Consider the following 14,259-nt stretch of genomic DNA (forward strand, 5'->3'; position numbering starts at 1 on the left):
CATTTTACAATTCTGTGGGACTATCATCATTAGAGGCAAACTGTCAGGCCTGGACATGTACGCTAAGGCTCTGGGATTTTCAGATAGTACAGGTGGTTTTAGGGTTTGTAAACTGCTGGAGATGTTGTCCAGGGAGAGGAGGAGGATTGTTGATAGGTGTGAAGTCCTCTTTCCAGCAGTAATGGGTAGCTTGGGTGGCCTTTGGGCCAGTATCTGTTCCTTACATTATGAAGTTTTTTCTGTTTAATGCTACTTCCCTTACAGGTGCTTTTTTTTTTTTTTTAGCTTTACACATTAGTGAGTTAATGGAGACATCCAGGGATGACACCTCTGATAAGGGACTTGAGTTGAGAGATGTTCAGTCACTTAAATGGCACATGATTCTTAGTATTCATTCCTCTAAGGCAGACCAGAGGAGAACTGGAACAGCTCTTTGACTGGGCCCCCAATAGGGCATTATGCCCTATATTGGCATTACATACATTTTTATTATGGGTTAATGGCTTTCAGGCTGTCCCTTACTCTGCCATGCAGAATAATTCTCCTTTCACCAGATATCAAACGAATTAGAAGTGTCCTAGTAACATATACACGAACAGTTCCTCAGGAAACATTTTATTTCACAAAATAAAAAAACATACACAATAATTACATTTGGGAAATATTTTGCTTACAAACAGCATAGATCTGTTGCTCTATTAATTCCAAAAGGGAATTAACTAGCTAATTAAAATAAAGCAAAAGGCAAAGTGAATAAAATACAAGTTCACACACCAGATTTCAGCATGGGAGAACAGTGTAAAAGGGTGCAAATGATATCTGAATCAAAGGCAGCTGTTCTGAGTAAGCAGGACAAAGTTGCGTAGAGCTAGCTGAAGAGAGGATGATCTGTCTTTGGGGCTACCAGAGTAGCACCAAAGAAAACTGATTGCCCTGAGGCTTCTAACAAGCTAGAGAGGAAACAAGCTAGAGAGGAAAGGAAAGTCTGGGAATTGGGACAAGAGAAGGCTTTGGAAAGAGGGAAGGTAAAGCTTTGGGGGAGGTTAGTTACATACATATACTGGCTAGCATTTTGTTATAGTTACACCAGTGTGTGTCCTTTTTTTTGGTTGTTATCTTGAACTCCTGGACTCACTGTTTAGCTGCTGCACCCTCCCAGCCATTCAAACCAAAGGAATAAGGGAACAGACCTGAGATGGTCTCTAGCTAGTATTTTGCTGTAGCTTTGGTCTAAAATTAGGGGGTTACATGGTGAGTACAGCTTAACATGCACAAAGGTCTGATTTCTATACATAATCATATTTTGAAGGGTAGGAGCGTCTCCCTTCATCACTTTTGATGGTATTTGTTTCAATTACAGGGACCTTCTTTGTTTCATATCCAGTTCCAGATTTGTATCCAGCAGACTTGTATGATACAGCCTTATAACTGAAAGAGAAATAAGATATAATGTCACTTAATGTAAAATGCCTATAGATGGCTAATTATGCAAAATCTGGTCATTTCTTGTCCTGTAGCAAATGAAATACAATTAGCTACTATCCATCAATATCCATTTTCTATTCTATCTATTTCTATTCTCTCTTTTCTATTCTAGCGGAATGAACTAAGAAAGCAGCAGAACTAATCATGCAAGGTAAATGTTTAGATGTATTGATGCTAGATAGCAAATTTATAGTAAGATTGTAGGTTTGCTGTGGGGTGTAAGAATTGTCACCATTTATCAATTTTGTGTGAGTGTGTGTTCAATAAAATTAAATTTCAAAAAAAATATCAATTTTCTGTTGACTAGAGGAACATTTCAGGCTGCCTCAACCATTATAAAAGTACCATTCTGAATATGCTCTGTGATGTCCGTATCATACACGCACTTAGTGTGCACATCTAGAATCTGGCTGGTGGTAGCAGAATCCATTCAGGCAGCTAGTAGAGGCCAAACACTCCAACACAGTAATGTGTTTTGGCTCAACCAGTGCCTGGTCCATAGAGTTATGGTAGGCAGACACCCTTCTTGTTAATATTCCTACAGTACTCCAAGTTGTCTGACACATCACTACAGAGTCTACTACTGCATAAAAATTAAAATGGTGGAGACCACAACACACCAGCCACTGCTGACATGTAATGAAGGGAGCAAACTAGTAAATGAAAGTGGGAGAGCCATCCCAAGATGCTTGGTCAATGTCCTCTTCTAACCTAGAATTAGCCCTGTCTGAAATACCAATTAGTACTTGCATCTTGAATTTGCAGCCTGAACCTATGTATGGTTATGGAGAAATAAACCCTCATTGAGTTAAAAGTAAGTTAACTTCCAGGTAAGTGGAGGTATGAGTGCTACTGTAAGCAGAGGACAGCAACCTGTAGCCTATGAACCACATATCAGAGCACTGAGCTCTACCCCACCAAAGCCATCACCAGACTACTCAATATGGATAAAACTACAACAGTTTTCTTTAACAGCAAGCGAAATAAGGGCAACCATTTTGGTTTAGCGTGTCCCTGGAAGCACAGTCCTGCCTCTTCTGTGCTGTAGTTCTTTACAAAATATATAATGTATTTTCTATATATAAATACATTTTTCATTAAGTGTGTGTGTGTGTGATGAAAGGTAGCCTTTTCTGCCCTTAAAGTTGATTTGCAGTAGTGAGTTTCTAGAAAATGCTTACAGACAGGCTTTTAAACTACACTTTTTTTAATTTATTTATAAAACACATATACCAAAAACATAACACACATATATACACAAAATACAAAGCACAATAACGTAACAAAAAAGACACCAACAACAAAATGTTTTAAACTACACATTTGAAGTGACATACGTATTAATATATGCAAATATCAGTGTGACGAGGGTCAATGCAATCACTCAAGAATCAATTAAACAATGATTATATTTTAATGACATTGTGGTCATTCAATATCCTTTCTTCCATGTCTTTGGGCTGCATACAATTTGAACATGCAGATGGGAATACAATCAACAATTTTTCTGTAATTCTGTTAACCAAATAATATAGTCCTACATTGACTAAAAACATGAATTTGATTATTAGGTATTTTATAAAATGATTTTTTTTAGGAAGAAGATAATATGACATGACCTATCACTCTAAGGCACACCAACATGTTTATCTGTGTGCATTGATTTTCTCTTGGTTCCTTATCCCCTCATCCTCTAAATTTTATTGATGCTCATGCTATGTTATTGTTGTGTTTCATCCACTTTACTTTTTTTCTAATTAGAGCAGCCCATGACAGAGTAATAGTAAATACCATAATTTAATGCCATCTGAATGAAAATAATCTGCATTGTTCTTCCTCTATAATAACCATTTAATTAGTAAGTATAGATACTCACTGGGTCTCCTCTGGTACCAGACCCCTGCAGGCAATGCACATCATAATGCCTCCAATTAAGGCCAAGCCTCCAGCAACCCACCCCACAAAGAGAGCAGAACCAAATGTATATCTGCAAAATAAAAAGATACTGGCATTTAGTTTATTCAGATCTGGGGTTGGAACCATGCTAAATCATGCTTTTATCACATTGAACTCAATGAGTCCTTACTTAGTCATAACTAACTAGTTCCATTAATTTCAGTGGAACTAAAGCAGTGGTTCTCATACTTTTTATCTTTGTGACCCCCTGTACATATGCATGCAGATGTTGCCCTTCTCCCTACTCAACATAGTATATGAATAAAAATATTTTGTTTGTTTAGTGTGCGTATTTTCATTTGCACATTCATGTATATTCATATTTGAACCTCTTATATGCAAATAACATTGTTCAAATTAGAACAAATCAAATAAATTCAATAATTAACACAACATGTGTTAATGTTACATATACTATCTCTCACACAGCCACACTCACATACACTAGTGACCACAGCTATGCTCTTTCAGTCATGCTCTTTCATTCTTTCTCTCAATCAGACAAACGCCTCACCTTTCTCTTCCTCTCCAAAACAGAAAACATTTGGGAAGCAGAGGAAGAGGAGGAGAGGGGAAGGATCAAGGCCTCCAAGTCTTGTGCCCCTCTTGAGCATCTCTTGTGCCCCCTGGGGGTCCAGTCCCATATTTTGAGAACCACTGAACTAAATCTTAATCTGGATTAAAAATTGTATATCTATATTCTGTTTCTCTGGAAGCATGTCTAAAATATAGTTCTGTAAAGGCTTAAGAGGCTTATTTTATTTTATTTTATTTTATTTTATTTATTATGGTATTTATACCCCACCCTTCAGCCTTAAAGGCTATTAGATATAATATATAATATATATAATATAATTTATATATATCCTAAGGCTTTGGCGCAGCTTCTGGCCTCTTAAAATGCATGTGTCATTTAAACAGCATACCTCCAAGGTGACCCAAAGCAGCTTTATTTTGGCCTATCTGTTCAGGCCTTAAGTCCACAAAGTACAAGGACAGAGCCCATGCATGATTCAGCAGTAAAGTACATTTTTATTTTAAAGAGTAAAAGATTCCAGATTCAGTCTAATATCTACAAACAAATAATTTGCCTGAAACTCCGGAGAGTTGCCACTTCTAACCCTAAACCCTAGCCCTAATTCTAATCTAAAGATGTATCTAACTGGGAGAAATAAATTCAGGATCCCTGTGAATTCAACACATCCCACTAATCTCCCTCCCCAGTTTATGAATTCTTCCAAGCCCTCCAGAGGTCATATTCGACAATTTCATCACATTTTGAGTGTCTCCAGCCAGAAGACAGGAAGATATCCCAAAGCTAATGGTTACTTCAGTCAGCGAGTGCATACTGCTCACAGATCTAGAAAAGTTGCCTTACCCTGTTGTAGACCATACAAAGCACAAATAATCTGACTTGGTATAGAGCATCTTCTTTTGCTACTATATTATCTCTGCTATCTTTTTATACACTTTAATTGACCTATATAAATTGCATAGTGAATCCAATAAATTGTCTCAATGATAAGATCAAGCTGCCCAGCAAGTGTATTAGTTTTATATCAGTTTAACTGTCAATAAACAATCCTGGGAAATATAATTTGCTGAACGTTCTGGAAACTCTGTTAATGATCTCTAATCCCTCACACAGAACTACAATTCCCAGAGTTCACTGCAAAGTGAAGAGTGACTTTTAAATGTCTTTACTTTTCTAAGATAGATGTGCTGAACTGTGCTGTGGTGTATACAGTCCTGTCAGAGTGAAAACTCATAGTAAAATGTTTTGCCTCTAAGCACTGAATATCACACAAGATTCTAGAGTTACCTTGTCTGAAGTGTCTGCATCATTCCTGTCTGGTACATGTTAGCAGTTGACATCCAGAAGTTTGTGACAAGCATGTTAGCAAAGACGGACACCCCACAGATTGCACAGAGGCCTGTTAGAGAACAAGGTGCATTATTTGCTGCCAAAAATTTGAGACTAGATTTTTTTAACTTACACATTTGGTACAAATGAGACAATAACATCCATACTTAACTGTATGACTGCTGCTTGCTTTCATCCCAGAAGTGCATTTATAACACTCTAAAGATATGTTATGTTAGATAGGTAAGAATGGTCACATGGCATCATTTTAGTACTTCATGTTGGTTCTATGGAGGAGAGTGCATTCAGTGGCTTGAGTCCAATTGGTAACATGTGTTAGCATAACCCATGGGAACCACAGAAGGACATTTCCACAATGCCCTCACTCCATGATATCCAGGGGGTAGTCATCTGAGTGGGTTGGGGGAGAGACTGCTCCTTCTTCCCTGCTTCTTGTTGAATGCAGAATTACAATCATGAGGCTCCTTGGTGCAGGTCCATTATGCCAGCCACTGATCTGATGTGGGGGTCCACCTTTGCCCACCCAGGGAAGCTGCTCTTTCTTCCATAGGTGTGTAAGACAACTCAACAATTCCCAGGTATTACCTAGGTAACTGATTGTTTGCTGTGGGAAACAGCATACTGGAGCCCTTTCCTTACTACAATTTAGCTTTCATGGCAACATTTAATTTAACTTTCATGGCAACATCCTACAGAATCCTGTAATATTTAGTTTAGGGAGAAGCATTTAAATTTCTCAGCCAGAAAGCTCTAGTGCTTCACCAAACTACAAAACCAAAGATAGGACAAAATGGCCCTTGTATTCTCTTCCAGCTCTATGATTCCCTAGTATGCAGCCATGGCAGTTTAAGTGGAATCATAGTGCTATAATACTGTACTATGAAAGAGCCCCTGGAGTGGGTAGACCTTGGGTCAGATCCTGCAGAGATCTTCTTATAATGTGTAACAACATAAGTAATTGGAAGGCACACTCAGAACAACTGGCAAGAACTTGCTGGAAATTCCACCTTCTAAATATGTTATTACATCCCAGATGGCCTTCTCAGTAGTGGCCCCACAAATCTGGAACAGTCTTCCCGAGGAGCTCCGTCTGATCACCCCCCTGGAAACCTTTAAAAAGAGGCTTAAAACCTTCCTCTTCTGTAAAGCCTTCCCCCCTGGAAAATGAAGTTATGTACTAGATCCCATCGACTCTCTGCCTCACCCTATTTAATGTTTGTTTTTATATCTGTATATTGTACATTGTGTTATTGGTTTTTATCTATTTTATGATATGTTTGTAATTGGTTTTAATTCTATGTAAACCACTTTGATCTTTTGGAAAAGCAGTATATAAATAAAATTTATTATTATTATTATTTACAAATCCAAATAAACTCTGAATTCTACATTCTATTGTGCAAGGTGAAATGGTGCAGATGTTCTTCAATGAAGACTGACTTTACACAATACACATTTCCTTACATTTGTAAAGGTTTGGAAAGTTCAATATTGTGGCTACACACGTGAATATTTAGAAACTCCAAGTAAGTGAAACAGAGCATTGTGTCAACCAGAGGAGGGTTGTTTTAATGTCTCCATTTGGTGCCCCAAACTGGTCAGTGAGTCTAACAGATCTTGAGTTGGTGGTGGATATGACCAGAACCATAATTCCTTCCTTTCTGCACTCTCTACCCCCATTTTGGCAGGCCTTTGGAAGAGCAATGGGGGCAGGGAGGAGAATGTGCAGATATGACTTTCTCAGAACATTATCTCCTTCCTCATAAGTCCCATCATTGTGCCAAAAAGCTTGCGTATAAAACCTTTTAATCTAGGTGTGAGTAAAGGAAAACCCTGGGGCCATTATGTTTCCCTCCATCTGTTTTTGCTGTAGCAGGGATCTTTATCAAATTTTATTCACAGCAAATGTATGTATTTCATATCTTCATCTAATTTTATTAGCCTTTTGTTGTAAGTTTATTACATGTTTTTCAAGCTCTTCATTCCAGATGATGCCATGAGAGCCAGTATGAATTGCAACTTACCAGCTACAATATTCATGACCCCAGCAGTCAAAGACATGTTTGCCTTTGCAGAGTCCTCCATGTTGCCAATTCGTAGACACTTCAAGGAAAAAAGAGCCACCAGGAGACCAAAAGCACCAAGGACAATACCCACAATCATCAGAGCTCTCACAGCCTGGAACATTGCTGAAAAACAGAATGAGATGGAGGTAGAAATGACCCATTAAGAGGAGTTGCAAAGGAACATTGCTTACAAATCTTAACACAACAGTACATTCTTAATAGACATGACCCTCACCCACAACTAATTGGCAGTAGATTCAAGGCAGTTAAAAAAGAACTCACAAAAATATAATTTATGTATAGGATATGCAAGTACAAGATGCAGTGAGGGCCACTAGCTTTGATGTCTTCAAGGTGGGAGGTAGAGAGATTCTTCCAAGCCTGTAAATTGCTATTAGACATAATAACATTCAGTACACAGCTTGAGATAGTTACTTTTTTGGACTACAAATTCCAACATTCCATAGACAGCATGGCCACTGCAGGCACTATGCCACTGAATAACAGCTACTATGTGTGACAGTGAGATGGAACTATCCTTCATTCATTGGTTGTGGATATCCCTCAAATACCTGATTTGCTACTACTGCTGGCAACATAATCTTGGACTTGGGGGAATTCAGGGTCAGTCTTGAACTAGTAGGCTTTCTTCATTATCAAGCTTCTAAGGGTTGTTCACAGCAGAAAGGTTCCAATGATTTAGGTAAATATTGAAAGTCCCTTTGAAAAAGGTCCACATCCCAAGTCACTTTCTATGTTTGACTTCTGTCAAGCAAACATTGAGAATTGCACATACTCCTGAACAGCAGCACTGTACTAGTACTATAGACCTGTGAATGTGGCCTTTCTCTACTTCTGTAATTTGAATTTGTGCCTAGATCTTAGGTGGTTTCTTGTTATTTCTGATGCTGCAGGTTCCTGCCTTCTAGAAAGTGCACGCAAGCTGATTTTCAGGTACAGTCTCAGCCTTGCAACCAGCCTGAATTCATAATCCATCTTCCTTTGGGACAGTAGCTATTTGGCATTTGACTATTAAATCATACTCTATTTCACCTCATATGAAAAAGTTTATGATCAAGTGGATGCTGAGATATTTACCACAGTCGCTAAAAATTCTATTGATAGATATTCATGGTAGCATAGCATCCTGGGTATAGGATACAGCAGGAGTGGGTAATGTGCAGCCTTCCTGATATTGGATTGCAACATCCTCACTCTAGAAAGTATAGCAAATAGTGAGTGATGATGGGAGGTCCACTACTCAGAGCAGCTAAGACACAGCATAAGTATGCATGAAATTCATATTGCAGCATTATACAGTCAGCCTTTCATATCCATGGATTTTTTATCCACAAATTCATGCATCCACAGCTTGAAAATATATAAAACATATATACATTCAGAAAAGTAAGTTTTGATTTGGCCATTTTATATAAGAGACACCATTTTATTACACCATTTATTCATTTATTACACCATTTTTATTACACCATTAAATTCACCATTGTATTTAATGGGACTTGAGCATCCACAAATGTTGGTATCCATGGCAAGTCCTGGAATCAAACCCCAGCAAGGGCCCACTGTAGATATTTTGGATACTCTTACCCAAATTATTTATTTATATATTTTATAAATGATATGCCTCTGAAAAAATATTACAGTAGCATAATGTATTAAAGCCACAACAATAACACTACAGAATAAGGATAACATAATTATAGCCTGGGTGAACATGTTTATTAATGGGTAGGAGTTGCAACATTAAAAACATTTCTCTCACTAGCCCATAAGTGAGACCACAAAATCATTTGGTATGAGAAGGTGTGCCTCCCCTGAGAACCGCAATGACTGGACAAATTTACAGAGATTCACTTAGCTCTTGAAAGATCCTGGGCCATAGTGCTATGATTCTGCTTTAACTGATATGGCTGTGTTTTGTGGGAACCTAGGGGTTGATAATTTGGTAAGTCACTAGAACTCTGTATTTAAAAATTCTAAGCACACTTTCCTAAACTGTGAATCCCAGGATTCCACAGAATGAAGCCATGACACATAGACTCATAGTGCTATAATTGTGTACTGTGAAAGGACACATGACCTAAGTTGTTGTGAGCATTTAGTATCAGTAATAGAACTTTGAAAGATGCCTATTAGCAGATTGCCATTCAGAGTGCAGTACTACCCCTATATTCACAGGGAATACATTTCCAGACTTATCTTGGAACATGAAATGAGGTATAATAGCCTCATACTTAGTTGGACTTTTTTTTAAAGTCCTGCATTCTTTCTGTTGCCTTTATTGGGGGGTGCATTTTGAGAAATTCTTGTAAAAAAATGAACTGAACAAAATTCTCATTCAGCACTAGCTAATACTGTACTGACCATCAAAAAACTTGAGTAAATATACTAGCTTTGATTTTTCAGAAGAACCAGATGAAGAAGGTCTTTAAACTCCTGAGGGTTTTCTGGCCTAGCTCTTAACGTGATTAACAGATGGCATTGTTTCTGAGGTTGTATGGTTCAAGACACTTATTCTACTTGCATGTACTGGCACAACTCTCCGATTTCTCTTCCGGCACCTGTATTTCAAAAAGACATAGAACTGACCAAAAAGACCAGTTCTTTAGGAAGCACCATTACAAAGACATGAGTGTTTTGCCATCTTGGTAGTTCTTGAGCCCACCTAATAAATGGGTTGCTACCTTTTGTAGGCTATATTACTCATTTTAGTCACAAGGTGTGGCCTTATCAGTCAGGGCATGATAACAAAAGTTAACAATCCCAACGTTTTCAGACACCTATTCATTAGCACAGAGCTACTGATTGCACAGTTACTGGAAGAGTGCTATCAGCACCCAAGTTTGGTCACTGTAGGTGTTATTTACAGAACAGAAGGAAGCAAACAGTCAGGTAATATATGACTTGGTAATGTGCTATGTTCAGTTTTGAGGTGGCCATGATTCATTTCCATAGTTTCTGTTTCACTGAGACCAAAAGCATTAGAACAGCATGATCTGCCACAAAAGAAACTGAAAGGCTAAAAAACCCACATGACTGAATCATTAGGAGACACTAATATTCCATATTAGTTCTTAAGGACAAAATCCAACATTTGTCCCAATTAGAGTAAAGCTACTTACGTCAATGGAACTTATGTACATAAGTGGTGCCCATGGCCAAGCTCCTTTATCATACTGGTATAATCATCTGCCAACATACATATGGGAGTTGGTGGAGGTGGCAGAATCATCTCCCTCTGCCCTGTTGTTTCCTCCATGTATAACAATAGGTGGAGGACTTGTTGGGGACAATTAGCTTACAGTTGTAAACCACTTAGACACTATAGTTTTTGTGGGCTTTTCAGGCTATGTGGCCATGTTCTTATAAAGGTTTATGGCCACATAGCCACATAGTCCGAAAAACCCACAAAAACTATGGATGCCAGCCATGAAAGCCTTCAACTTCACACTTAGACACGGTTAGTTCAGTATGAAGCAGTATATAAATGAAGCTGTTTGTTTGTTTGATTTGTTTGAGGAGAGTTGTCTCTTCAGCCACTGTGTTTGGCTGATCTTGAGCACCAAAGAAAGAAACATTCTCTTTCTCCAAGCCTCCACTGGTGCTCCCTAAATAATGACCAGAGAGATGGAGCTAATGCCAGCAAACCTCTGGCTGTTTTTGTGAGCTGGCATGGGGCCTGATCCAGGCCCATCATTTACACTAGCATCTAAACAGATCATGAATATTCATAATTATTCATTCCTAGGTTTTAAAAAATGGAGTTCTGGACAGTCAGGGAACTCGGACAGGAAAAATAACAGTCCAGTGAGAATGTTGTGCAATTTTGTCTTGGAATACAGCCATCCTAAACTTTTGCAAAGATATTACGTGGGGGGAGGGAGTTGTGATTTTTGTTCAAAAACTTTTTTCTGCTCTGAAAAATTTAGGAGGAAACAGGTTTTTGCACAAAAAAGCCATATTTTCCCCACAGAATAATTCCTTCACTATATTTTGAAACATTCAAATAAGGGGAGAATATTGTAAAGGAATATATGTTTTCTCCCACATTGAGGAGAAAACTGTTGCAGTTATTCATCCTTGCATGCATACTCACCTGGAAAAATGTCCTGATAACTATAATAGGACTTCATTGTATATAAATATGCATACGATTGTGCTCTAGATTGAGGGGGGCAAATCAAAAAAGAGGACGCAAAACAGAAGTATAAGGCATGCTTTATTCATCATTAAACTGGAAGATCCATATGCTTGGAGTCTAGAATTCATACTTATAAGGCTATATGTTTGCCACTGGGCTTAATTTTTGCTTCAAAAACCACTCCAGTTTTGGAATGGTAAAAACAATAGAAAACATTGACTGAGAAATTTCTGCTGTGTATTACCATTTAAAATCATTAAATGATATTTAAGACCATTTACAAAGTCTGAGCTCTGTCTTACCTTTTACTGATAGCATTATACTAATACAGATTGTACATGTGTGGGATAATGAAAGCTGGTCTAGTGATCCTGAATATACTTCTAAATGTGTTTGCTCCTAAACACATTTCCAGAATATAGGAGTATATTTAGGATCAGCGTACCAACATGCCAATAACAATCAAGATATCAGTGCAACCAAACACCAGACAAAACCATGTTTAGTTAGTTAGATGTTTGACTCTCCCAGACCCAGTGACTTGAAGAAAGCAAGGAAATTTAAAAGCTAGCCAAATAAAACCCATTAGAAAAAAAAAATTACATCATTATTTTAAACACAATAACAAAAAAAACAACAACACATACACACACATACAGCAATGGGGTCAGCCTAAACACTTAAAACCTGCACACCTGAAAGTTAGATTTTAATACTTAGTAATAATATATAAATCTCAAGAATCCAAATATAAAACATATAGAAGCCATGAAATTCTTAGCATGCTACATGATCTCATTGACTTTTCCCCTGGGTCTTTTGGTTCCAAAATCATTTTATACTTGGACTATATTTGTAGTTTATTTGCATTAAATCAGACTTTAAACCAGGCCCTTTTTGATAACAGAAAGTTATGCATATCTGCTTGGCACTAGGCACACACCCTTCCAGTTATTAAAATCAGTTTGACACCAGAAAGTTTTTGTATAACTTTGAAACCAGTATGAGACTGAAACCAGTATGAAACAGACATTTTGTTCTCTAATAACTTAATTTAACTATCTACTTTCTTTCACCAAGAAGGAAAAAAAATCCTAACCCAACAACAGTTCTGTGGAAAAATGGTTTATTTCACTGATGAGCATACTGTAGTGTCTATGAAATGGTGCTGAATCCGTTCACCCAAATAACTGAAAAAATATATAAATTTCCATTGAATTAGTCTTGATTTGGAAGCTGAAAACTGCTGTCAAGAGTTTAGTTACATCAGCTTTAACATCTCTCCCTGAAATAATAACTATATTTGAATTTATATACTCATCATAACACAGTTGTATTTATGACAATTGTATTTATATATAACTACATCCCACTACTCTATATCCCTCTCCATTTATATTAGCACTCCATTTGAAATAATGTTCCCTGAAAACTGTTTTGCATTCATCACATCTCTGGAGTAGTGCTAGCTAGCCAACTGCCCATACCTGGAAGCCCAAGAATTGTGAAATAAGGCCGGCACTCTGTTAGACCCGAACTCTGAGTAATACAGCTCCTCCAAAGACCTTGATACTGGAATACAGCCGTCACTGGGTTGTCATATAAGTCCTGGGTACTCCACATGTCCATCCCTGTGGCCGCAATACAGCCAGCAAAACCCAGGGCTGAGACAACAAAGCCCATCACTTGGCACATTGTTGTGGACATGGTATCCCCTTTGCAACCAGGTTCAGAGCAAAGCTTAAGGAAATACTGGAGTCCCCTTCACCGTGCCAGCAGAGTGCAGCAGCTCTTATCAGATAGTTTCCATTAATAGGCTGTGTTTGCTCAACATGTTTTTGCAAGATAGCACTCTTCCAGTCTTGTTAGTTAATGCTGAATGCTTTGAGGTGGTGGGATTGGAGAGTAGAACTCCTTTCAAGCCCTTGTTGGTCAAACAGCCCTTCTTGGTCAAGTGAAGGGCAATCTTCTCTGAATGACAGCATTTGTACAATCATAACACATAAAATACCTCCTTCTTATTTAAGGCTTTCAGTTTTGCCTATTCTGAGATGCCACAAATTGCATTATGATGATAAAAAGGGAGACTTATACCAGCATTATAAGGTATATTTTCAATATTTTATGAAGAAACTTCTTTTCAGCAACATCATCAAAGTGTGGGTTTTACATTTTCAAAGCACTCCAATTTAGCTTTATGAAAAAATAATTTGTGTTACAATTGACTGGGTAAAGTAGATCCTTGGGTTAAATCATACATAGCATTTTCTATCAGTTTGTTTCTGGCTTTTTTTGAAATGTGATGTTGCTTCTGAACAGGCCAATAATTCAACCTTGGTGTGCACATGCAGAAGAGAACTCAACATTTCATGTTTGAAAGCAAGGTTAAAGGGGGCTGTGAAAGGTGTAAAAATAATTTCAATAACTCAGAGACAATCATGGAAACTCCAGAAACAGCCTAGAGTATCTTGGCTCTGAAGCAGCCCTGAACTTCCCATTAACTTGTCCCTCCATTCTGACACTGAGTGGCTGTTCCTATGCATGTCCCACAGTGCTGCCCAGTGCCTCTGATGCTGCAGCATGTCACTTCACTCTGATGTCAGAATGAGACACCGAGTATTGATCATACGGTTGGGCACTTTGTTCTGACCTCAGAGCAAGCAACATGAGACAGTGACACAGTGGGGCACATTTTGAAGAGCAGA

The 14,259-nt window shown here is 38.0% G+C and overlaps 1 protein-coding gene across 1 annotated transcript; it reads right to left on the reverse strand.

Annotated features, from left to right (window-relative positions):
• Positions 1-1,286: 1,286 nt before the first annotated feature.
• LOC149318298 (claudin-18-like) lies at positions 1,287-13,261 on the reverse strand. The gene is made up of 5 exons (XM_089507780.1): positions 13,042-13,261; positions 7,351-7,515; positions 5,264-5,375; positions 3,362-3,472; positions 1,287-1,428 (listed from the first exon to the last, which is right to left on the reverse strand). The coding sequence occupies exons 1-5, from the start codon at positions 13,259-13,261 to the stop codon at positions 1,287-1,289; spliced, it is 750 nt and encodes a 249-aa protein (XP_089363906.1).
• Positions 13,262-14,259: the final 998 nt, after the last annotated feature.

The sequence above is a fragment of the Sceloporus occidentalis genome, unplaced genomic scaffold (assembly GCF_023333645.1).
Source record: "Sceloporus occidentalis isolate IW3139 unplaced genomic scaffold, rSceOcc1.0.p SCAF_2, whole genome shotgun sequence".
NCBI lineage: Eukaryota > Metazoa > Chordata > Lepidosauria > Squamata > Phrynosomatidae > Sceloporus > Sceloporus occidentalis.

Coding starts and splice junctions, on each gene's coding strand:
- LOC149318298 (XM_089507780.1), bottom strand. CDS start 13,261: ATGTCCACAACAATGTGCCAAGTGATGGGCTTTGTTGTCTCAGCCCTG. Junction 7,516..13,041: donor CACAATTCTTGGGCTTCCAG/GTATGGGCAGTT, acceptor TCTGTTTTTCAG/CAATGTTCCAGGCTGTGAGA. Junction 1,429..3,361: donor CTGGTACCAGAGGAGACCCA/GTGAGTATCTAT, acceptor TTTCTCTTTCAG/TTATAAGGCTGTATCATACA.